The sequence below is a fragment of the Melopsittacus undulatus genome, chromosome 1 (genome assembly GCF_012275295.1).
Source record: "Melopsittacus undulatus isolate bMelUnd1 chromosome 1, bMelUnd1.mat.Z, whole genome shotgun sequence".
Lineage (NCBI taxonomy): Eukaryota > Metazoa > Chordata > Aves > Psittaciformes > Psittaculidae > Melopsittacus > Melopsittacus undulatus.
This window is the reverse complement of record NC_047527.1, coordinates 115016506-115041636: the sequence shown is the minus strand read 5'-3', so window position 1 is coordinate 115041636 and position 25131 is coordinate 115016506. Positions and strand designations below refer to the sequence as shown.

At 37.7% G+C, this 25131-nt stretch overlaps 1 protein-coding gene across 1 annotated transcript in view; it reads left to right on the top strand.

The window, feature by feature from the left end:
* GPR158 (G protein-coupled receptor 158) overlaps positions 1–25131 on the top strand; it is a 185979-nt gene that overhangs the window by 88551 nt on the left and 72297 nt on the right. Inside the window, exon 5 of the mRNA XM_034067256.1 lies at positions 14614–14682. Coding sequence (XP_033923147.1) covers positions 14614–14682 — 69 coding nt within the window. The remainder of the gene's footprint in view (positions 1–14613; positions 14683–25131) is intronic.

Sequence of the window (25131 nt, the reverse complement as noted above, 5' to 3'; positions counted from 1 at the left end):
GCAGATCACTTCAGAGAAATCTTTTAACTACTCTAGACAACACTCATGCCAAGCAGTAGTGAAAGCTGGAAACCCTGAGCCTGGCATTGATACAAACTGCAAGAGGCTGAAAAAGTGGGAGATGGAAATGGACAAAATCCCATCAGAAAGCTGACACCACCTGTCAGCACCAGTTTGATGACACTGGGGGAGCTGTGCAATGAAACCTGGGTAAAAGAGGGTTTTCCTGAATACTGGAAACATTGAGTTTTATCAGACTGCCCCAACAGGATGATCTTGCTAAATGCTGCAGCTGGGGAGATGTTGAGGCTTCTGCAGTGCAGGGCAGGTAAAGGGACACGATGCAAAGCAAGGAACAGGCTTAACTGGGGCAGTCAGCACTTTGGATGGACTAGGTCTGTGTTCTAGCAGTTGTAAAGGAGTGTATAAAGGACTAGGCTCCTCTTCAGTTTTCAAAGGACTTGACAGACTATGAGAGGATCCTGTAGAAGAACTTTTAGTCCTCCAGTCAAGTCTTCAAGGCTGTATACAGAGGTGCAAAATATTCTCCAAGCTGAACAGCTAAAAACAAAATCAGCTCAAGGTGAACATTAGCAAACATCCTTGCATGCTGTGGCATTATTATTGATTGGGAAATGCAAATATTACTACTAAAAACGTGTCCCAAAAGTATGAGGCTAAGCTAAATGGAGTAGCTGGACAGGCAAGGACAGAAATCACAAGTGCTGTAACAGATATTCTTAAAAGTGAGAAGGTGAACAGTGATTTTTTAAGAAAAATAACAATAAAATAGAACTCATCTATGTGAGTAATGTTATATGAACCAATGGAGAGCTCAAACAGAGAGTGGCAAGCTGGAGCACTGATTACATGCAGTGCAAACTTTGCTGTAGCAAAGCTGCACAGTACCACTAAGAAACAGAGTGTTTAAATAAATATAAATAAAAAACAGATTATTTTTAAAATTATTTCAAAATTAACATAGGATAACAAGGGCTAAAGATCTACCAGAACCTTAGAAAGGAAGCCAGCTGCATTGTAAACTCATTCTCAGAACGATAGAATAGTTAGGGATGGAAAGGAGCTTAAGATCATCTAGTTCCAACTTCCCTGCCATGGGCAAGGGACACCTCACACTAAACCGTGTCACCCAAGCCTCTGTCCAACCTGGCCTTGAACACCGACAGGGAAGAAGCATTCACCATTCATTCTCTGGGTAACCCGTCCCAGTGCTTCACCACCCTTATAGTAAAGAACTTCCTCCTTATATCCAATCTAAACTTCCCCTGTTTAAGTTTCAACCCGTTACCCCTTGTCCTATCACTACAGTCCCTAATGAACAGTCCCTTCCCAGCATCCTTATAGACCCCTTTCAGATACTGGAAGGCTGCTATGAGGTGTCCATGCAGCCTTCTCTTCTCCAGGCTGAACAGCCCCAACTTTCTCAGCCTGTCTTCATATGGGAGGTGCTCCAGTCCCCTGATCATCCTCGTGGCCCTCCTCTGGACTTGTTCCTACAGTTCCAGGTCTCACAACAGCAGAGTAGAGGGGCAGGATCACCTCTTTTGACCTGCTGGTCACGCTCCTTTTGATGCAGCCCAGGATACGGTTGGCTTTCTGGGCTGTAAGCACACACTGAAGCTGGCTCATGTTCATTTTCTCATTGACCAACACCCCCAAGTCCTTCTCTGCAGGGCTGCTCTGAATCTCTTCTCAGCCCAATCTGTAGCTGTTCCTGGGATTGCTCCGACCCAGGTGTAGGACCTTGCACTTGTCATGGTTAAACTTCATGAGGTTGGCATCAGCCCACCTCACAAGTGAGTCAAGGTCCCTCTGGATGCCATTCCTTCCCTCCAGCGTATCAACAGAACCACACAGCTTGGTGTCATCGGCAAACTTGCTGAGGGCGCACTCAATCCCACCGTCCATGTCAGCGACAAAGATGTTGAGCAAGACGGCTCCCAACACCGACCCCTGAGGGACACTTTCTCATGAAACTCCTGGACTGTGGAAGGACATTGCCTGAAAAAAACCTGAAGAGCTCATCTGTTATTGGGCTGCCTTTTCAAATGAATTGGAAAGAAGAGCTAAAAATAACAGTGTAGCAGCATACCAATTCAAACATGGAGCTATTAGATAGAACACAACTGCTGTGAGGAACTGTAAATGCCCTTAAGAAATGCTAAGAACCACTACTGGCAAGGAGACCAGAGAAGCTGAATTCAACAATAGTGTGGAAGAGGCTAATTGCTTCTTCAGTGATGAAGAAGAGATAAAAATGTGATGCCAATCTTGACTCACGCTAGATCTATTCAGAAGGGTCTTTGCTGTGCATTCTCATTCAGGTCAACACTAAAGGCTTCAGAGTAGTTGCACTAAAGCCAAGCTATTTTGCCATCATCTTTGTCATGCACTGTGGTGCTGCCAGGGTCTGAGTGGGTTAGGGAAACCATTGGTGTGTTGGAGATAACATTTGGGGGAATCTGATCTTTTCATCTTCCTGATATACCTATGGAGGTAGATCCAGTACATCAAGGTAAAACTGGCAGCAACAAGCACATTTGGAAAAGGATGTTTTCACCTCTGAAAATAATGGAAAAAATCCTTAGAGGAGAGTCTTTGAAACAACAGTTGGGAATGGTGATGTCATGTGATATTATCAGTGATGAAGGGCTGCAATATAGACCACTGAAATGAAGAGCTTGTCCTCATTCAAGACTATTTCCAATCCCAAATGTTTGAAATTTATAACAAAATTACCTTAAGTCTTTTTTTTTTGCCCCCATTTATGAACGCTCAAGAATTGTTGGAAATACAGAAATATAAGTATTTTTAATGAGAGGATAAAAATCTGTATCTGGAACAGTGATCAAGGAACAAACAGTTAAAAAGACCATATGGCTCATCAGCAAGAAGAAAATATCATTTTACTTCTCTTGAGGGAACTGTGGCAAGTAACAGCAACTGGCTGGTTTTGCATGTTTTTATACTCTGTTGAATAAAGATTTCTAGTGTTTAGAGTTCAGGGTAGCTAGATGTTCTGTGCCATCACTTTCCTATTTTTCCATTTAGTGTAAATACTTTTAAGTGTTCTACTAAATCTGATTAGAAAACTTAATATAGTTGCTAAACAATATGATTTTAAATACTGCACAAAACTGCACATACATGGAAAGGCAACATGCAAATTAATGCTGTACTTCCCCTTTCTAATATTAAGAAATCAAGAATGTCTTTTCTCCCTTACTTCAGTCATGGTAGGATGCAGTCATTCAGAGTGAGATAATCACAGACTATTGATGTGTGATACATGTTTAAATATTAAAGCATGCTGACTTTGCAAACTACATTTTTTGCTAATGTAAATCAGCCAATCCTGTTGGGTTTCTTTAACTCTACAGTGGCATCTTGATGTGCTTCTGTCTGGATGCCTTTCATCTTTGGTGCACATTCTGCTTTTTTCTCCCTAGATGCCAATTTCTGACATTTCAGCTGAAGTGGAAACTTGATAGAGGGAAGAGATCTTGCGCAGATGGAGCAGCTGCCTTTACATGCTGTGCTGGTGGGCATACCTGACAGTTCACTCAGCACATACACATTCTGTGCAGTGCTTTCTAAACCCTTCCTTCATCATATCCTAGGGTGAGAACCTAGTTTCTTGTGAATTGTCAGGCAAGCTTATTGTAGTCTTGAGCTTCTCAGCTTTAAAGACATTGGTGATGTTTTCAAAACTGTTGTTTTTTTTAGTGGAATTCTCATTCCCTTTATTCATAAAACAAGACTCATAAAATGTCCTTTTCCATTTTTCTGCGTAGTTAAGATATGCCTTTAGGGATGCTGTATGTTTTTAACTCCCACATAAATAATTGCAGAGTTGCCACACTGAAAAGATAAGAAGTGCAGGAGCTGTTAGTCTGCAGCAGCAGCTGAGAATCAGAGATGATATAATGGCTGCTGGAGTTCCCAAAGACAGCAGGCATTGGTAGGCATGGCTGCAATGGTGGTGTTGCCCTGTGTTTGCAGGGTGTTGTGGCACTCAATAAACCCAAAGGCTTCAGCTCTGTAGAAATTTTCATTCTAATACATGGCTTAGAGGAATGAAGTAATTATGAATAGAAGAATAAACCTAGTTCCACTATAGATGCTTTAGGCCTAAGGTAAAACTGAAGTGTGAAGAAAATAAAGATCTAAATAAAAAATGTGTTGGTTTATTTCAGTTCAGTCTTACGAAGAAGAGATAATGAGAAGAGCAGGGCAGTAGTGAGCACAAAAAGGCTATATACAGTGTTATCTAGACAGAGTTGACCCTTAATAGACAAGTTAGGTCTTAAGAATGACTTTTCATCAGTACTCAGTTTATCGATGAGTGTATTGCCTTTGAAGTGATGTAAATCAGCTGTGGACTATGACATGTTTGCTCTGCTTTGGTATTGAGAGTGATTCTTGGCCTTTACTTTCTTAACCTTAATGTCCTGATGTTTAAGAACTTGCAGTCTATGAATCATTGTCAGCTTCTGTTTCACCAGCAGTCCACAAAACTTTGCAACATAGAGCCCCAAAGTTTAAGTTAATGGAGCTGATAGTAGTGCATTTTCAGTGTAGGGTGCTGGCCTGGAAGATAGTTGTCACCAGAGACAAGGCTGTTGTAGCCTTTAAAGGTGTATGTGAGTTTAATTGTATTACACTATGATTTTGCTTTTAAAACGAATTATGTAAAGTAAAGGTAATTGAATCCTTGAATTTCAGCGTATGTTTTCTGATGAGAACAACTTTTACAACATAGGCTTGTGTTCATGGTCCTTGTAGGGAAGCTGAGTAGACCTCACATGATAATAAGCTTTCCCCACTGATTCTCTGATGCAGTAACTTCAGGACAGTTGCATTTACCTGAAGCTTCATTTGGGTTTGTGAATGGGTGTTTGCAGATTGGCTGTGATGGGACTTCCTGTCATGTCAGCAGAACAACAGCAACATTATTTATTTATCCTGCTATTTGTCTTGGAGTTGTATGCTGCTGTGAAACTTCCTTGTACAATCAATAACAATAGCGAAGTCCCTACTGGTTTGCACAAGGTCTTTGGCATGCTTCCATCTCCAAGAGCAGACATCTGTCTGAAGTAAGCCGCTCTTTTTGTTTTAAGGGTCTAAGAAGAACTTTTCCAGGTGTGAGTCAAATTTGTTGTGGAGGGGCTTTTCAACCAGGAAGGCTTGCAGGATTTCATATTGACAGTCATTTGCTTGATGAGCTCTTTGTCCCTGGGAAAAACACTTGGCCACTAGACAGGGCCAAGGTTTGGAGATTAAAATGAGGGGTTTGATACAGCTGGGATTTACGTTCCAGTGTTCGGACCACATTTTGACACTGAAAACTGGTGTAACTAAAAAGTACATTTGAATATGAGAATTTTTATTTTATTTTTTTTTTTATAATTTAAGTTTCACTCAGAAGACGGAAGGAATAGCTTTAATTAAGAAATTGGGGAAAAAAATACCAGAAAAAGCATAGCATGAGAACTTTAAAACAGCAGAAATAAAACTGTTTTGGAAACCTTATTCTAGGAAAAGCCTTTCATTTTTTACTAAATTTTTTTTACTGTAAAACTTTAATGGTAGCATCCTCAGAGAAACTGTATGTGCTGCTTTTTATGTGGTGGGGTTTTTTGCCATATCATGTGGTGGAAGCTGAACACAGATCCTTCACACTAAAACATATGCCTGTTCTTCATTCTTTTCTTCATTTCTTTGGCCAAAAGTTGTAGGTTTATGGCTCACAAGCAGCTGCCTTATGCTGTCAGCTTCTCTTTAGGACTTTTTGCTGTGAACACAGTCAGCTTGCTTGCTGCCTTCCCTGTCCCAGCCATGCCTCCCACTGTCTGGAATAAAATCTTGACATTTTTCTCTGACATCTTCTCATCAATATCAATATAGCTGAAAAGAAGCCTTGATCTTCTCCTGCTTCCCTTTAAGATGTTCAGCTACCGCTTTCTTAGTTACTGTAGCAACCTGCTTGTTATCTAACATCATTTTGAACTCAGGAGCTCACTTAGTTTCCACCTATGTCTAAGCCTTACTGAACTCCTTCTGAGTTCCCTTTTAATACATGTTTTCTGCTGGCCCACAGATCTAAAATTCCAGTTTCAACTTGTTATCTTGTGTCTTTGTTACCGCAATGTCCTTTCAGCTGGCCGTGCAATCATGGCCTGCCTCTATCCGGAATGATGCAGTTTTCTGTCCTGCCACTTTGTGTTGACCTTATTTCACCTCCCTGTTGACACTGTACACGAGCTATACATTTTAGTTTTTGAACTCCCACATGAACTTTTTTCTCCCTCCTGATGCCATTTCTTTCATGCATAGGTGTCAACACCAGCCTCCATTATCATCGTCTTGTTACGTTTTTCAAAACCACCCCTTGGTTCCTTCATCCTTCCCTTATGCTTAGTAGGAGCTTTTTGAGAGTTTCCCCTGCTCTCTGTATCATGTCTTCAGATCCAAGTGCTAACAAAGATGTGGCTACAGGTGGGATGCTGGTAGACTGGGCCTACTGATTGCTTGTTATAATAAATGATATTGCCTCGTCTTTCCAGTTTTGTTCAGATTTGTCCTTATCCCTATGTTGTCCCTTATCTTTGTGGAGGAAAGACAGTCTATTTTATTGCCTTTTTCTGCAGGACCCATGATAACTTGAGGCTGACCTGAGTCTGGGGCTTTCAGCAATACAGTGGTTGGAAGAAAAATTATACATAGCAATATTTCCTTCAAAGGCAAATGGGCTCTTATTTTCAGTGAAACAGGCAATCTGTGATCTAAACTTATTACTTACAGTAATAAATTCTGGCAAGCCAAAAAATCTCACCATTTTGGGGATCAACATTTCTCAGATCCAATCATTAGTTGTTAGCCTCTTGGCTCTTGTAAAGTAAAAGTGAATAAAATAAAATGGAGTTGGATTTAAAATCTTCAGAATTAAGAGCTTTTGTTTGAAATTAGATTAATGTTCTTCATCTATAGTTCATTTGCCTTCTCAGTCATGTGAATAATGAGATTTTATCTTTATCAGATTTATTCTAACCTTTCTCTTCTTATGTCATTCTCAGTTTGTTTTTTTCTGAGATACTACAAATTTTGAGCTTTGCAGTCAGGTTGTTATTTTAGGGGTTTTTTTTGTTGGTTTTTTCCCCCCTTTCATAATCTACCATAAATTAATTCTTTCCACATGGTTGAGCTGCAATTTGTACAGACTGTTTTAGTGAGCCGTGGTATTGCCTTCTGTAGCAGGTGACGCCATGTTGAATAAGAAAGCTGAACTTCAGGTACTCTGAAGCTATTTGTAAACTAAATCGGAGAACATGCTAACTGAACACTATCTCCTGCTTATGAAATTTGGTTTCATATTCCATCACATTTTCTGTATATTCCGTTTGTTCTCTTGCTGATTAAACAGCTATCAACACTAAAGTGCATTTTATTCTTGAAGACCATAATGCTTTTGCATCTTCCTTTCATTTAATTTCTGCATTAATTGAATGCATAGCCTAGTGAAACAGGAACTGTAAATGATCCAGAATTTTGATGATAATCATTTTACGTGTTCAGCTTTTAAATTAGCCCATAAGGATGTGAAGAGACTGAAACTGAACTTAGGCATTATTTGCCTCATTACGGATTTTCCTTTGTCTACATATTCACTACTGTTTGGTGAGAACCAGGTGTCTTGATCTAAACAGTATGTCCCCAAGGAACAAATTCCTGCTCTTATAAGAAAAGATGTCCCTGGGATATTAACAATTTTCACTGTGAGGGTTGTTCGTAAAAAAATACTGTTTTTTTCAAATGTCTGTCTTGTAGGTGGTGTAGTGCAACTTATATGCAGCAGGACCCATGTCTCAAAATGCATAACACTTTATCTTCATCATGATATATCATAACAATATTTCATTACTTGTATAACAGAAAGAATTAAGGGCCACATGAGTGGAAAAATTAAGTATTTGGGGGTTTCTTGGTTCCCTGACATCTTGTGCACTTTGAATGAAATTGATTTATGATTGATGGCTGCTTGACCTTTGCTTTTCCTGATTTTTTTCAAGTATAAAGTAAATTTAATAGTTATATTTTATTTGAATTCTGCTATAACTAGTAATAAAAAAATGACCTTTGTGTTAGTGTTCTTTAAAGAGAAATGAGGAAAACCCAAGAGGATTATATTTATTTGGTTTAGGAATACTTTACGAAACCTGCAAATGCCAGAAATTTCTGTCAGTTTGCCAGTATGGCTTAAATGGCAGCACATAACTGTAGGTCTGTCTTTGGAAAATTGGCCTTTGCTATGAAATTTACTGTATTTGCAATCCATGTGCTATTAGGAGGCTATTATTCAAATAGAACAATTATCATTAAAAGTATTTGTCAGTGTGGTAAGAGGTTGAACAGGACACAGAATTTCATCTTGATTATTTTACAGAGAAATTTTCAAAAGAGGTGCAGCCCTTTCTCGCTTGAAATCAAGAGTGCTTCCTGCAGTTAGCTGGGAAATGAGTTGCTTGAATTTCGTACGTCAACCAACCACAATAACATGAAAGCACAGCCTTGTGATGCCATTTGAATTTTCCCATTTCCTGGGTAGGAATCCTAATAAGGGCTTGAATTTGTTATTGAGAAAATAAGAAAAAAATGTGACAGAACCATTCAGAGGACTCCTTCCAGTTGTTTTTGTGCCAGTTCTTTAGTTCCTACTAATTCTCATCCAGGTGTGAACAGTGAAATGCAGTTCCATTCTTCTCTAAATGTCAGCAGTAAACCTGGGAACTGGCAGGTCCAGCTTTTATCTCTTAACCAAGTAGCCAACATCTTGCTCGCTGTAGCTCAAGCTCAGGGACAGAAAGAAGGATCTCTATATACTATTTCTTAAAGGTAAACTTAGAGTGAAATAAAATTTCTGAAAATTAGCACTATAGTTTTTCCATGCAGCTACTTCACTGAAAAAGATAACAATGTACATGTAGTTGGGAAAAGTTATATGGGACAAGACTGGGTGAAAAGTTAAATAGACTTTATAAAAACAGTGCATAGGAATAGACTGAAGACTGAGCAAATCCGGAGTCATTTACAGAAATTTGCAGCCTTTTGCAAACAGTATTGTTTGCAGGCCTAGTCAAGTCAATTGCTCTACTAAGGCAATTTGTAAGGGGAAGCAGAAGGTAAGATAGGGGATATTTGGCCTGCCCTACCTAGGAACTCCCCACCCACCCATTAGTTTCATAGGCAGTGTACAATATATGTCCATCACATGCATGGACATGATGAATAGCTCCTTTGTAGCATAGAGAAGGTCTCAGCAGTAAACTGAACAGTTCAGCAACACTGAAAACCTGCTTTTGAAGTGCTGTGACATGAGCATGATCTGTCTTCACCCATTCTTCTCCAGGGACATCTGAGAGTTAGAACATGTGTGCTTGCTCCTCAGCTCTTGTAGTCACCATTTCTGCTTTTCTCCAGGAGCTGCCCTCTTGTTTTGGTCAGTTTCTTTATGGAGTATCTCAAGATATCTATCAAATAGAGGATGAAATTCCAGTTTTGTGCTCCCTCAGATCCAAAACTGGAACCAGTAGGCAGATAGATAAAAAAACCTGGCTGAAACACAGCCTTGGAATGAGATGGATGAGAAAGCTCAGTGAAAATCCCTTGCCTTTATACTATCATCTTAACAAAGGCTGTTCATATGTTGTATGTCCAAGTCTTTATTTTATCCTGATCTTTCCATTAATCAAATGTCCTGAGTTGCCTGGCTGCAGAAGTTTCAGTGAAATCAGGCTTAATATGAGTCAACACTGAGCCCTGCTGCAGTGCAGGAAACTATATACTGGGCAACAGGAGGATGACCAGCAGACAGAGGAAAGCTGTTACTCCTCTCTACTTAGTTCTAGTGAGGCTGCTTCTGAAACACTGGGTCCATATTTGAGCTTCATGGTTCAAAAAGAGTGTGGAAAAAAACAGAGAGGGTCCAGTGAATGACTACTCATGGGGACTAGAGCATAAAACATACTGGTAAAGCTTGAGGGAGCTAAGCTTCGATAGGATTGCAAAGAAGTTAAGGGGCAGGAGAAACTATTTAGATTTTATTATGCGCATTGTGGATATTAGAGTGTTTATTTGTTAGATACAAAGCATGTTGGTAACTGGGACTGTGAAAAGAAAAAGGCATCTCAGTCTTCTTTCAGCTCATTACTAGTTGTAATGTTCGTATTCCCTTTATTAAGCTTGTGTGGAGTATATCAAGTTTTGGAACTTTCCTTATTTACTTCCTCTGGATAAAGTAGATTAGAACAAGAAACTTCTAATTATAAGATTTTTTTTTTTCTGGTGACTTTCCTTGGCATCATTTTAATCCATCTTAGTGAGCAGTGTTGCTTTAAGTCAGCTAATTGATGGTTTACGTTTCTCAGGAGTTACCATTTTACTCCGCTGTGTGGTGTTACTTCATCTTCTTTCAGAAAGTGGTAGGGACCAGTACATAGCTGGCCTTGATCTTTAATATAATACATACCATACTGTTAAATTTCTTCTTTTTGGTTTGATTCCAGTGTTTCTGGATGAGGGCTGGATTGAAACTAATGCCTAGTTCCAATACTTATTTTTCCTCCTTGGACATCATCATCAACATAATAATGTTGTTTTAACCAAGATCTCAGTTAATCAAAAAGCAAACAAATCTAGAGAATGTGGAAAATGCATGGTAGAGGTAGCTAAGCTAAGTATGAAAGTTAATATGAAACTTGAAGCAAAATAAATTGCAGTATTACTTAAGTGACAGCAATATAGAACTGTGAAGTGAGACAAGGAAAACTAGTAAGGACAGTTTTACTGACACAAATAAGTAAACATAGAAATAAAATCCCCAAAAGGAAATGAGCACACAGATGAAGTGGCAATAAACAAACTGTACACAAGATGAACAGCCAGAAATAAATTAGCAAAAAACCAAAATAAATGCCAGCAAGCAAGGCAGATGCAAAAAACCCCAAGCAGCTGTTAAGGAAGAGAAAAAGAAATTGAGCGAATGTTACATGCAAGTGGAAGAAAACCCCACTGCATGGCATTTCAGGGCTATTTCCTAAAATACCTTGATTTCTGTGGAGAATTTTAACTGTGCAGACAGTATAGGATGCCAGTTGGTGGAGGCTTTAGGTTATTATTTGTTCCCATTCTTTCATTTGTTTTCTTAAAAGAACAAAGGCTTATCCCCTGAGGTATGGGGGTATATCCACTGCTGAGTATGTTGCAGTTTCCCATGCAAACGTTCGCGATGCTGACCACAGCAATGCCTTAGAGGCCTGTATTTGCAAAGTCTGTACGATGGAGTATTCAACTTTTGGTGGAAAAAGTGGTGCTCAGAAACTGCTGGCAATGCTGTCTATCTGATATAGAATACCTTTATCTAAAGATCAGTTAAAAACCATCCTGCTTTAGTTTTGTTTTTTTCCTCTTTAGCTCTTAACTGTTATTAAAGCTTCAGTGCTGGATGAAAACTTTACTTCCTGGACCATACCTCTTGGGCTATCATGGGGGTTGTTGGAAGAAAAAAAGTCTCACATATTTTTTCAGTTGGTATTGTATATATATACATATAGTATACAATTTTGTAACGTATTATATACAAAAAGATTTCATGTTACTTTTTTTGATATTAAAATACCTCTGCAGCAGAGAAAGTTAAAAGTCAGAGTTTCAAAAAATGAATTTGGGAGAACTATGATACTTCTGTTTCCTTCCCTTTTTTTTTTTTTCTCTACACTTAACACAAAAGTAGTCCTTTGGTTGTCCTTTTAACTTTTTCTAAGCCTTCTGAGCTTTTTTTTTTCATGTGCTGCACACAAAATTTACATCTTGCTCAGGCTAAATTTACGTGTTCATTAGAAGCGTGAAACAACTCGTGCTGCATTTATCATTTATAAAAATATTTGCACTTTTCTATTATATGTGTCCAAGCAGTGTCCATGATCCATAGCTTTGAACATTTACGCTGTAAAATAATTGGGAGTCTAGTCACTTCTTAATTAAAGCAACCTGGAAGTATTCCATTTAATGACTTCATAACTGGCATTTAAACATTTACTTCCACCTTTTTGCTTTTAGTCTAGATCAGAGGTGTCTGCAGAAAGCAGTTTTGAGCAGTTGTCTATATGTATTGATCTTAAAGTGCCACTTGGAAAAGTTGAATGCATCTGAATACAGAAATATGGGTACATTAACAATTTTATTACAGCAGCCATGGAAGATAATATCATCCCTTTGGGTCTTTGTTTATTGCTTAGGGATGCTTATAACAAATGACTGTCTCGCAAATACAGAATAAATGTGTTTCGGGCAATTTTTTGTCTGTTGATATAAATGCTTTGTGTCTCTGGCGCATCCTTCTACATATGAAATGAGGCAGCGCTATTGCATGGGGAAATATAGTACAGAAGTGCTGGACCGTCTTTATGTTAGCAGACTAGTGGGTGAGGCTGCCTGTCTATCCAAGTGACAGAAACAAATAAGATAAATTAATGACTCACTTGAATATGATATGTCGTTGAACAATGGTATCACTTGAGCCTAAAAATCTGACACTGGCATTTCAGTTATCAATTTCCCAGCTTTTTGCTGAGATTATGTTTATGCTTTACCCAACATCATAATAGAAAAAAAAGAAAACCCAAAACATTTACATTTTGGTTCTTGAAACCAGTGCCTTGCATTGTAGGAACTCATTCTAAATATAACCTGCACTTGCTGGTCAGTATTCAGTAAGGAACATTTCATGGAATGATATAATTTCTGTAAAAATTTTGCTAAAAATATATGTATCTTGGTTTCAGGATTCAGTTTTAGAGAGAGGAGGCAGAACAGTTTTGCAGTCCTTGGTATGAAACTCTTAACGTGAAAGTCTAAGGTTAAGATCCACGAGGAAAAGTGAAAGAATTGGAAAAGTGAAAGAATTGGAAAAGTCTAGAAAAGAGGAGTCATAATAATTCTCAAATGCATGAGCAATTCTGGCCAAAAAATAAGGAAACGAGCTGTGGGCCCAAGATTTTTGTGGAAACATCTTGCAGTGGTTGAACCAAAAAGGTGCCGTTATAATCTTAAAATGAGTGGAAAACCATTCATAATCCTCATTCCAGGCTTAAATTGTGACTAATACAGCATCAGTAGCACTAAGATGGTCCTGGAGCTGTTATTTTAGTGTTTTCTTAAAGCAGAAGCTTTGATGTGGATACCCATTGGAAATAACTTCTCATGATGATTTTTGAGGTGAACACTTATATAGGATATTGTTGATGTCTCTGCTGATACACGTGCTTTGGACAAACATTGCTGCAAATTTCACCATTACTGGAAATCAGGTAGCTCCATAACTGTCTCATATTAAAAAGGCTTCCTAAGAATTTTCTCCATGTTTTTCAACCTATGTTCAGTACTTTAGATATTTAAAAGTGGCTAGTTAAAGTAATGATGAAATAGGAAACCTGAGTAAGAGTCTAGATTCACTGAAATACTGCATTTTATCTAGAAAATTCTACCAGCAAGCAGAAACTGGACCCCAGGGCACCAAGTTTGTCTGCAAATCCATTCTGATAGACAATTATATTTCTAGTGATTGCCTTAGTTCTGAAAGATAAACTACTCCCATCTAAAACCGTTAGAGAGATTACCACAAACCATTAATTCCAGCCCACAAGAGGAATTTGTGAGGTAAAAGAAGGGTATTTTTCAGAAGATTCTTGGCGAAGCTGATTCTGCTATCCTATATGCCTGCCTTGCTTGCATTTGAGAAAGAGCTGTGTTCTTCTAGAGCAGAGTATGAAACAGTATCTCAGGGGAATGAGATGGTTAAATAAATGGGAAACAGTGTTAATGTTTTGTCTTTAAGATGCAGATGCACTATACATAAATCATTAAACTTATTGGAATATATTTTGTATTAGGAAAAAGAATTGACTTTTTCAAATTTTAAAATGTAAGAAAACAATGATGAAGAGACTGAATTAGAACCAGTGAGGAAACTGCATGGTATTTTAGAAGCCTGACAAGTTTAATGTCTGAATCAACATCTTTGTACAAAATTTCAGGGAGAATAAAGGGTGCTTTCAATCTAAGAGCACACTCTGTATTCATTAAAATTGTCGATTATTCATATGTATTGTAGAAGCCTAGTCATTAATATTAAATAAGTCAAAATGTTCAAAGGAGTTCTTGAAATTTAAATAGTACAGAACAAATTCTAAAGTCAAATTCGTATCTGTAATTCCCACAATCCATAATTCTTCACACTTGAGAGCAATTTTAGCAGTTTCAAAAGGTATCCAGGTAATGTGTGTTGAACAGTATCTAACATAGGAAAGAATGATTTTTTAAATTGGATTTTGTAAAACACAACCATTGTAATGGGCCTGTGAATTAAAGAACGTGGAGCATGCCAGTATGACAGACAGCTTAATACTGTGCTTTAGTAAGCATTACTGTGGAAGAGTTATGATGACAGGAGTGAAGGTGCCTTCTGCAAAGAACCCAGCACGTAAATGTGACACAGAGAGAATTTTCTAATGTTTTGTATTGTTCTTTGTCTTCTAGAGTATCAGGGCTTCAGGGCTGGTGCTGCTGGAAACCATTCTTTTTGGATCACTTCTTCTGTACTTCCCGGTAAGTCAAACTATAGCTTTTTTGAAAAATTACATCCTTGCTGACATCTTAATACATTGAATCACCTTGGTGAACATATAAATGTCAAAACTATTTATGTAACGATTAGTTTAATCTGACTATAAAATGGGCTGTCTTCAGTGAGTATTCTTAAGAACACTTGAACATTTTCCTATATTTATAATAATTCTTCATTTTCAGTTTAAGGAACTTTCCAGTGTTTTTTATTTAGAAGTTTTTAGGTGTTCTGGGTTAAACTGAGTTTTTGCTTTGAAAGATAGTACCTCTCTGTACTATCCTGTGGGAAGGATACGCAAGGTATGTAAAAGGAAGACACTGATTATACCAAGTATTTCTTTAGAATGTAGTATAAAGAGTGATTACTTCAGAGAATTATTGGCATATATTTTGATATTTCTGAAGCTATGTGAGATCTGCAGTACCATGTATTTGGGAAAACGATGTGATCCCTATGCTGTAAGTAGGAAAAAATTATTTCACAGTCATGTGAGGATTATATCACAAAACTCATAGAAATATTATTCCTTTCTCTTTTCAAAAATCCTGGGAAACCTGAGTTTGTTAATTGCCACATAAAACCAATGTAATGACTAGATAAAGGAAGACACCAAAATGTACATTGAATGAAGTTGATAGCGTGCAGATCAGGAGACAGAAGGAACAAAAACAGAGTTTTGGATTATTTTCCTATTCTATTTTCCTCAATAGTCAGAATCTTCTGTGCTTGCACAGATCATCCTTTAGATAGTGAGAGATTAGCTGGAAAACAGAGCTCCTTAGCAGTTGCAGAACAAGTAGCAGATAAACTGTAGTAGAATGAGGTGTGAAGAATACTATGATAAACACAATCCCCAATGGAATTTATATGCAGGGTTTTTTTTTATCACGTGTGCCTTTTAGGTTCTGAAGAAAAAGTGTGTGCATTTCTAGGATAGTTTTATGTGGTTTTTTATCTTTCACTTTGCAGATGCCAGGCAGAAAAGTTTTGGGGTTTTCCACGTTATTCCACAAATGCTTCTTTCATACCCTTTTCCAGTGAGCAGAACAGAAAGCCCGCACACTGCTTTCTTGGCCTGTATGGAAATGCTATGAAGCATTTATAAAGTCACAACTTAAAGCATTAACATGAGAGGTTTCCTGTCCATGGCTGTCTCCTCTCTGCTTTCCCAGAAAACCCTGAGGCCTTGTAGTGGCTTTCCCAGTGAACTCTGGGACATTGTAGTGGCTTCCCAAGACTGAGGCTCCATAAGAAATGTTTGCACAGCCTCAATTCTGAAGTGTGCCAGAAGCCTCATCATAGCTCTTGCTGTGTCTTCAGTCTGCTCCCTGTCACTGATTCCTCAATTTCTTTTCCAGGTTTTGTCTTGGTCCTCTATGTTACAAAGGACATCCTTTGGTGGCTGTCTATTTTCCGGCATCAGGTGCCAACAGATGGCCATCCACACAACCTTTAAATGCAGAGGGATAAGAGAGGAAAGGAAATGGGGCTGGGAGGGAGGGGTTTGATAACTGAAGCATCCCCTCAGCTTTTCACTGATATTTAAACATTCCCCTGCTTTTTTTTTTTTTCTGGCAATTTAGTGTATTCTGAGGGAAAATTTTTGCTAAAAATTCCTGATTCCTGTCTCCAGGTTGGGATATCGATTTCTGACTAGAGCTTGTCCTTCTCTGCACTTTTCATTTTCATACTGTATAAAACTCTCCACTGATAACACATTCTGTTAGTCACTAACATGCAAGTGTGCAGCCTGAGTGCTCTCTTACAGCAGTTTTGTGCTTCCACACTCTTTGCTGAGGCTCTCTTTCTTTATTACATAGGTAATTACTGATCAGCCTGTGACTCCTGATCAGGCTGAAACACAGAAAAAGTGTTGTTTCTGTGTTCAGCGTCTTAGGGGGGGGATGTAGAGAGTGTGGTACTGGGAAGTCATCTTAATGTTCAGACAGAGGAATTAATACTGATTTCACCAACTGCAAGAGTATGGTTTTGTAAAAAACAAAGAAGATTTGGCCTGATACTGAGATATCAGGATTTCAACATCTCTGTCCCTCAATGCACTGCAAGGAAGATTTCATCAACTTCTGATCCAGGGCAAGAGAGTGGAACAATAAATGTGCAAAGAATGCAAAGCATAGCCCATAGCCAGAGAGGTCTATTACATAATCTTTAAGAAAGAGGACCCTATGTAATCTTTAAGAAAGAAGAGCCTGTGTTTCTGCAAGGTATGAGTCCTTGGAATGCGAACTCTTGACATTTTGCTGTACATGGGCAGTATCTAAATGTGCTTGCCTCCTTATTGTCTGGAAAAGGAATGCAGTGCAGAGCAGGATGGCATGAGAAAGAACAAAAGAAAACCTGAGCTCTGAATGGAGAGTCTCATTTGTACCAGCTGACATTCACACTCAGGTTTTTATAGCAAGGTGCATAGCACAGATTATCATATTGGTTATTAAGACAGATACATGCAAAGCATGTCATCTTTTTCCTGGATCATATCCATTGTTTATTCTTTCTGTTACTTCTTTCTGCTATTTGATACTTTTATTTGTTTCTGAGAAGAATTGGCAGTATTCTGTAACTCAGTGATGTGGTTAAAGATGGCATCTCTGCTGATACACATGCACAGAGGCACAGTTATTTCATATATTTGATTTGGTTCTCATTTTCCCATAAAGAAGTACTTAGAGACTGAAGACTAATTAATGTAGGTCTCACCTTTTATGCACGTGCATTAGGTTATGTTTTCCTCAGCTAGCATGAAATGCAAGTTAAAATACAGAATGGAGTTCAGCGGTTTGATCCAGACTAGCATCACTACAGTAAGAGCATCACTACAGTAAAGTATTCTGTAACATAAGGCTGTTTTTCTCTTTGTGTCATCTCTTCTTCCAAAAGGGTAAAACCAAAAAGCTTTACTTTAACACTCAACTAAGTGCAGAATTACACAGCTGTAATATAATTACATGTAATTTACATGTAATTGTATGTACAATGTAAAGAGATAAAATGACAGCATTTCAGTTCTAAATAACTCAAATCTCTGGTTCTTTTAAGGATTCAGTGCAAAATTGCATTCTTATTTGAAAAGCAAAATCCCCATAGATTTTCTCAATACTGCTGTAAGTCTTTTGCGTCTTTACTCTCTGTCTCTCTACATTTCCCTAATTCTTGCTTTTTCTAGAGCCATTTACCCAGTCTGTCTTGGATTGTTTTGAGAGACTTCAGCATACAAATTTCAATGCATCCAGAAGGGCTTTATTGCATCTCTGACTTTCCTTACCCTCCAATTAAACAGAAACCAAAACCTACTTTGTTAATTGCATAATTTCTTTCACTAATTGTCATTGTTTTCATATCTACATGCAGTAATTTATTCATAGTGTAGTATCACTAATTGAAAAATAATATCACCAGCCAGCTGCTTTTGGTGAGAAAAACATCTGTTACAATGCCCTTGTAACCAAACGGGAAGTGCAAATGATGGTCTCCACCAAAATTTATTATTCAAATTCTGCTGTACTGATAACAACATACGGATCTGTCCTGAATTATAAGCAGGCAGATGAGCTTTGTCTATTATAAATGCATAGATTTTACCCAGGAGTTGCTGGGAAGCTGTCATTTCTGAGGCACTCATTTCGTACATTTTTTCAGTTCTCATAGTGACATCTTTGATTTCCCTTTATTTAGTCTTTCCAATTATCGATGGACCTTATCCAAATTAACAGTGGGCTTTCTAATTGATTTTGCTTATATTTCTTTGTTCTTAGATTTTGAACAGAGAGCCAAAAGCTGTCTTATGGAGGAGTCTCTTAACTTCTATACTTGGCATCTGATGGGAGGATTCTCATTACTTTCCTTTTCCAGAAATACTAACTATTGTTGGGCTTTTTTTCTAACCTTTTCTTCGTAGCCTTTTCTAACTCCCTGTCTTATTAATGTTTGAAATGCATCTTGCAGCAACACAGATTTGAAAACTCTTTGCATGCTGCAAAGACCATTGAATAAAGTGAGCACAAGCACGATACTATGAAAGAGTAGCCTATTAATTCAATTAGGAGTCTGATCTCAGCTGATTTTAGATGTCTTTAATGGTAACAAGTAGGAAAGTAGGAAACTCTGATTAGGTGCTAGAAAACATTTTTTTACTGTGAGGGTGTTTAAATGCTGGAACAGGTTCTCCAAGTTTGTGGAATATCCATCCTTGGAGGTAACAGGAATTGAATGGGCACAGCTCTGAGTGACCTGATCTGCTTTGAGCAGGTAGCTGGGCTAGATGACATCTGGAGCATCCTTTCAAATAAAACTTTTCTGTGAGTCTGTGTTTCTTATATATGTATTCATAGCTGAAACAGTTCTACACTCACCAAGTTTCTTTCTGAAAAGAAACAGGGTCTTTTATGACTTGTTTTAGACTTGGATCATGGCCAAGGCTTAACTGACTATAAAGAAAGCCTGGGGTATTTGGTGATGAGTTCCATCTAGGCAACTGATACATTAAAGATTTTCCATAGTGCTAGTCAGCTTTAACTGAAACTCCAAAATGCACTCCAAAAACCATGCAGTATTATATATTTTCTACAGCCAGTAATAAAAGTTAGTGAGTACCATGAAACAAAGAGGAAGGGAATAATTTCTATGTTCTTGACATAGCAGATAAGAAGTACTGTGTTTAAATTCCAGCAAGTGAAAGTTATATTAGCCAGTGGGAGGAGAATCTTTACAACAGTGAGTTCAGACCATAAGATGAACTAGTTTAGGAAACAGCATAGTATCTTTTCAAAGACTGTTAGGATTTTTCCCTTCAGTTGTCTCTTTTTTTTGGCTTAAGAATCCAAATTCCTTGTCTTCATGGTTATCTTTTTTTTTTTCCAACCCTCTAATTATAGTGTGGCAATCTAGCTCTAAGTTTAGAGAAATGGAGCTTCTGAGTGGCAGTGCATTGACTTCCTAATGCTCATAAGGCAGTTCAGTAGCAAAGCCTGGAATAAACCTTGTTCTTGGACATCTTGTTGCATGTGATAGGTGTCAGGATCTGTTTCTGGGACTGTGCTACTTCTGTTTTCATACTCAAGCTAGAATGACTTACCTACCCCTTCTGTGATATGAGAAGGAATAGAAAGTAGGGAGCACTGGAGCTTAGGTGTGGATGTAGGCTTATTGCTCTCAAATAATCATGCATTACATGCATACATAATATACGTACATTAGCATGGAAGAGGTGAACCATAAGTGCTGGGAGGATTAGGCTGTGGTAGTTCCATTAGTCACAGCCCTGAACAGAGCAAGAAGGTCACTGAAAACCTCTGGGTTTGGCATTAATGAATGTGAAAATGGAATACTGCATAATACTTTTATGCATTTGTCCCTCAAGTATGCTTATAAAAGATGAATTGCAAGAGCTCAGCCACTGATTATTCCTTACATGTTGACATTCACTGAGGCCAATTGAAAAAATTGTCTTTTTCCAGAATATCTAGTGCTGCAAGCCTGCTCTGGTACCCCAGAAGTTTTAGCTTGATTCTTTTTCAGTATGTAACTACATTTTCTTTATTCATAAAATAGGTTTTAAAGCTTTTACAATAAGCACTGATCATTTTATTGTTCTTGTTTCACAGTAGCTAAAGAACCTGCATGTCTTCAGTATACTGTTCATGGTACTGAAGTCCAAGAACACAGTGTAACTATCTGCTCTGAGAGAATCACTACAGATTTCCCTTCTACTCTAGAAAAGGTTTTTCTGTTTTATTTGGATTAGATGTCTAACCAATGGATAAGACAGATTATAAATAATTGTGTTGCCAGGATTTTATGTCTTGCTTGGGAAAAGAAGTGAAGGAACTGGGCAGAAGATTACAGAATCATAGAATGATTTGGGTTGGAAGGGACCTTTAACAATCATCTAGTTCCAACGTCCTAGCTACGGGCAGAGACACCTTCCACTAGAGCAGGTTGCTCAAAGCCCCATGCAGCTTGGCCTTGAACATTGCCAGGGATGGAGCAGCTACAGCTTCTCTGGGCAACCTGTGCCAGTGTTAGCACCCGCATTGTGAAGAACTTCCTAATATCTAGCCTAAACCTACCCTCTATTAGATTAAAGCCCTTGCCCCTTGTCATATTATGCAATAATTTGTCTCTCTCAGTCAGTGTCATTGTCAGACAAAGATACTTTTTGAAGTTAACATGCAACTAGGGAACTAATAATTTTGGGTTTGCATTCAAAGCAATATCTCTGTGTATATGACAAATGTTTGGGTTAGTGGAAACTCAGTGGAGTTACAACATAATAAATTCTAAGAATTTATAAAGGTTGAATTTGGTGAGGAGATTGTCCTTTGTGTTTGTGTATGTTTGTGTGCTGTATTCACAGGATACTGTGAAGCTGGAAGGGACCTCAGGAGGCCTCCAGTGAAAAGGAGGGTCAGTTACAAAACTAGCCATAAGACAAAGTTACTAAAGGCTTCATCCAGATGGGTCTTAAAAACCTGGGCAGCGTGCAGGCATATAATAAAGTTAGATGGTTGTAGTTTTTAAACCATAATGAAATATGTGATACTGTTGGAACATACAGTAAAGTTTCTAAATGACAAGCTGTAGATAGGTCAGTGAAGTAAGGGTACTGATGTTACTATTTTCATTTCTTGGACTCCCATGCTAATGCTTGTGACACTGCTTGTGATACTGAGACAAAACCTGATTTCCTCCTTCCCTGGATCCAAAGGTGCAGTACAGGACTGTAGGAGAACAGTATTATTTTTGCTACTCCGAAAGATTTTGTGAGAACTGAGTTTGAAGGACATGTTCATCAGCATCTAGGTTCACTGAATAGCCAAGTGTACGTGTTCATGCTGGGCCTTAGAGCTGGAGAGGAAAGGACAGCAGTCGGTGACCTGAACCGACTGCCACACTGGGTTTTCACTGATCTTTTTATTTTAAATGACTGTCCTGCACTGCTGGCTTGCAGGGATGTATGTGGTACAGTTTTGTCAGCCCTTTATTCAGTGAAATTAATCTTTGTGGTGAGGGGAGCAGGGCAAGATCTTGTGGTCTTTACTCAATTCTACTGAAGTAACTCGCATGAATACACTTCCTTGCATATATAAGAACTTATAGATAATGGCCCTAAATTAGCTTCTTTTCAAAGTAGTATTATAAAACCAGACCACAATCCTGAGAACCAATGCACAGTATTTAACCAGGACTTTGAAACTTCATTTGATATAGTGTAATAACGTGCACAAATTAAAAATCTGCTACATTCAAAAAGTAGAAGTTGTGGGGGGGCTCTTTTCTAATCATAGAAAACATTGACACACAAAAATTATCAACAAGTGAAATATGGGTGCATTCATATGGAGAAAAGCAGTGCTCCATGCTAATGCTTCTTACTAATGCCTGTAACCATGCTATAATAATTAATCGTCTTTGTCCTGCTCTCTAAAGCTAAACCATTAGAGGACTGGCTAGCACTTGAGTGGAAGACCACAGCATAGGCAAGCCAAGGAATTACTGAAGAGCACCTGATAGAAAAAAAATCTGATCAGTGAAATTCTTTACTTGGCCCTACTATTTCTGCTGAATTGGAGTATCAAAACAGGAAAAAAGTCTTACTGAATGATTGTGTATTCTCTTTTATATAATTCTTGTGGATTTCAGTGACATATAAGCTGGAAAGGATATAAATGGTTTTCTTGGCTGAACAGTCATTGATAGTTGCATTGACCACTGAGCAGGTGAACTGGGTCATTGTGCACAGTGTTTTAGACTATATTCAGATTTTACTGCAGTGACTTAAGTTTATGAAAAAATCAACACATGAAGAAAGCTCTCTCAGGTATATAAATGTGATAGAACTTTTACAGGAAAAATGATGAAAAATTATACACCACACTTTTTATTAAACTGTAACAAGAGTTTTTGCTACTATAGATGAGCCAGGATTGAACTGTGACAGAAAGGAAAATATTGAAAGTTGTATGTAACATTTGACATATTCTCAGTATAGCATAGTCCTGACATCAATGATTTACTTTCACTAATTAGTTTAGCTCCTGAGAGACTACGTGTTGATGGGAGATAGATTTCCATCATTTGTTTTCACTTACCCAGGTGTCTTTCAGTGAAAACGAGAGGTATGTTCATATTTTTTCTACACCAAATGTGCTTTCTCACTGTTTATTCATGCTTTCATACCTGAGATGCACACACAGCAACAACTGTAGTCAAGTGAAAAGCCTGAACCTTGTTGTTAAACCTTGCTGAACTTGTTTGACTGAGTTGTTGCCTGCTTCTTTAGTTCAGGGTTATTGCTATCTGCATCAAGAAGAAGCTGAAGCAAAATGAAAGCAGAAGCAGTTCATGCCTAAGGAAGACTTGACTTAGATAATCTGATATTACCAAGCTGTTTCTGATATGAAATTCAGTGCAATTGTAAGCCAGTGCAGTCAGAGTGGCACAAGGTGGTATGATAACTCACTATGCCTTGGAATATGAGGCTAAGATATTAAAGGTAAGACACAGACTGTTTTAAAACGTAAAGCTGAGTGATAAAACAAGATATCTTACCTATCAACTTCCATGACATTTTTTTTGGAGTGCTGTACATCAACAGAGAGGAAAAGGAAAAGACAGAATCTCCATCTCAAAGCCTGTTCAATGTGAATAATACAGGAGTTGAAATACGCTTTTTTCTGCACTCAGTTTTTCTTCTCAGTCCCTCTTCTTTTATGTATGTGAATGCATTAGTATTTCCTAACCATCGACTTAAAGTGTCATACCATGGAAGATGATTAATGATTAATGATTAGGAGAGATGAGAAATTCAATGCAATGCGATGGAGAAAGAAAAGTTGATAGTTTTGGAACAGATCCTTAAGAAAGGAGACTTCATCCATCAGAGATGAGACTGCCCTTAGTCAGTTCTGTATTCTGAGAACTGAGAAGATGCTGGGAATTATAACTTTATGGCTTTTAATACCAACTGCTAGATTTTGTTAAGCAGTTCTCAGTTTACATGCAAAATGCTATAATAACTAGTGAAAACTGCACTGGAAAAATGTTATAGATTTGTAATATTGATAGTGGAAAGGTTTATTACTGTGTAGTACATTTAAACTTACAATTTCTAAACTCTGGGATAAATGGGATTTAAATCAATGCTTTTACCCCAAAAGCAATTCTTACCTGATGCAAATAAGGAATTAGCTTTTCACTTGTAGAGAGGAACTGGAAAGAGTAATGCAAATGAGAGCAGAGACGTGTTTACAACATAAAATGTAAGTTGCAATATAAAATTATCCAAGCACGTCAACAAGTACTAATGTATAATATATGCTGTATTTCTTCTTAGCTGTTCTTCAAGTAACAGTAGTACTGGAGATGGAATAGAAGATGTTCACTAATGCAAACAAATAGCTTTTACCAATGTGATACAAACCTGACTGCATGCAAGTCTGTATATTAGGCCCACATAGAAAAAGCAATAGTATTTTCAGCAAACAGTGTTTTATACTAACTATTAGATTTCTAGATCCTCTGCCTTTGTGTGACTAAAATACAGATCTGCAAATATATACACATTTTGAGGAAACTATTAAAAATTATCTTGTACATAGCCAACGTATAGCATCTGTGTACTGATCTGTCCTTGAAATGTGAATCCAAAGTAGATTTCCTGTAGTAGTATGGTATAGTTCGGTAAGTTCTGCACTTTCTTGGGAAAAAGAAAAAAGCAAAGAGAGAAATAGAGAATTTGATCAAAACTCTCACTGGAAATGGATGGGTGGATTTCAAAGCAAAAAAAAAAACCCAAAAGTAAGCAATTCCAAGATAATATATATGGACAAAAACCCCATAGAAAATAAATAAATGAGACTTTTTTTCATCACACAAGAAGTTGCAAGTGGAAAAAAATAACATGTTTATACAGTTCTCTTATAGTGTATCATTTCTCAAATTTATTTTTAATTATTTCAATCATCCACAATTTGCATTATTCTTTGGTGTTAATCTTTTAAATAAGATGGGATTCTAAAACCTTGTTGTTGTTCAACTAGTAAAAGCAATATATGGGGAAAAAAGGAAGGATATTAATGAGAAAACAAAATGCACAGCTTTGCCCTGAGAATTAAAACATCTCTAAAGTCAAATATAGCAACAGGAAAATTAATCCACAGTTGAGCAACTAACAATAGAGAAATGAAAACAAGACAGAAGTGACATCTTGTACTTTGATATAGTGTTGACTTTCCTCTCATTGTCATGCTTACATGTTACAGAAAACACCTGTAAAACCACAGATTGTACATTCAGTGCTTGTTCTTTGCTTGCATACAGTTATTTCTCAATACTTCTTGCAAGTTTTCTTCTCCTTTCCTAAACCACCACTTACATAATTGTAGAAGATAAATCTTTTATTCTTTCCTTGT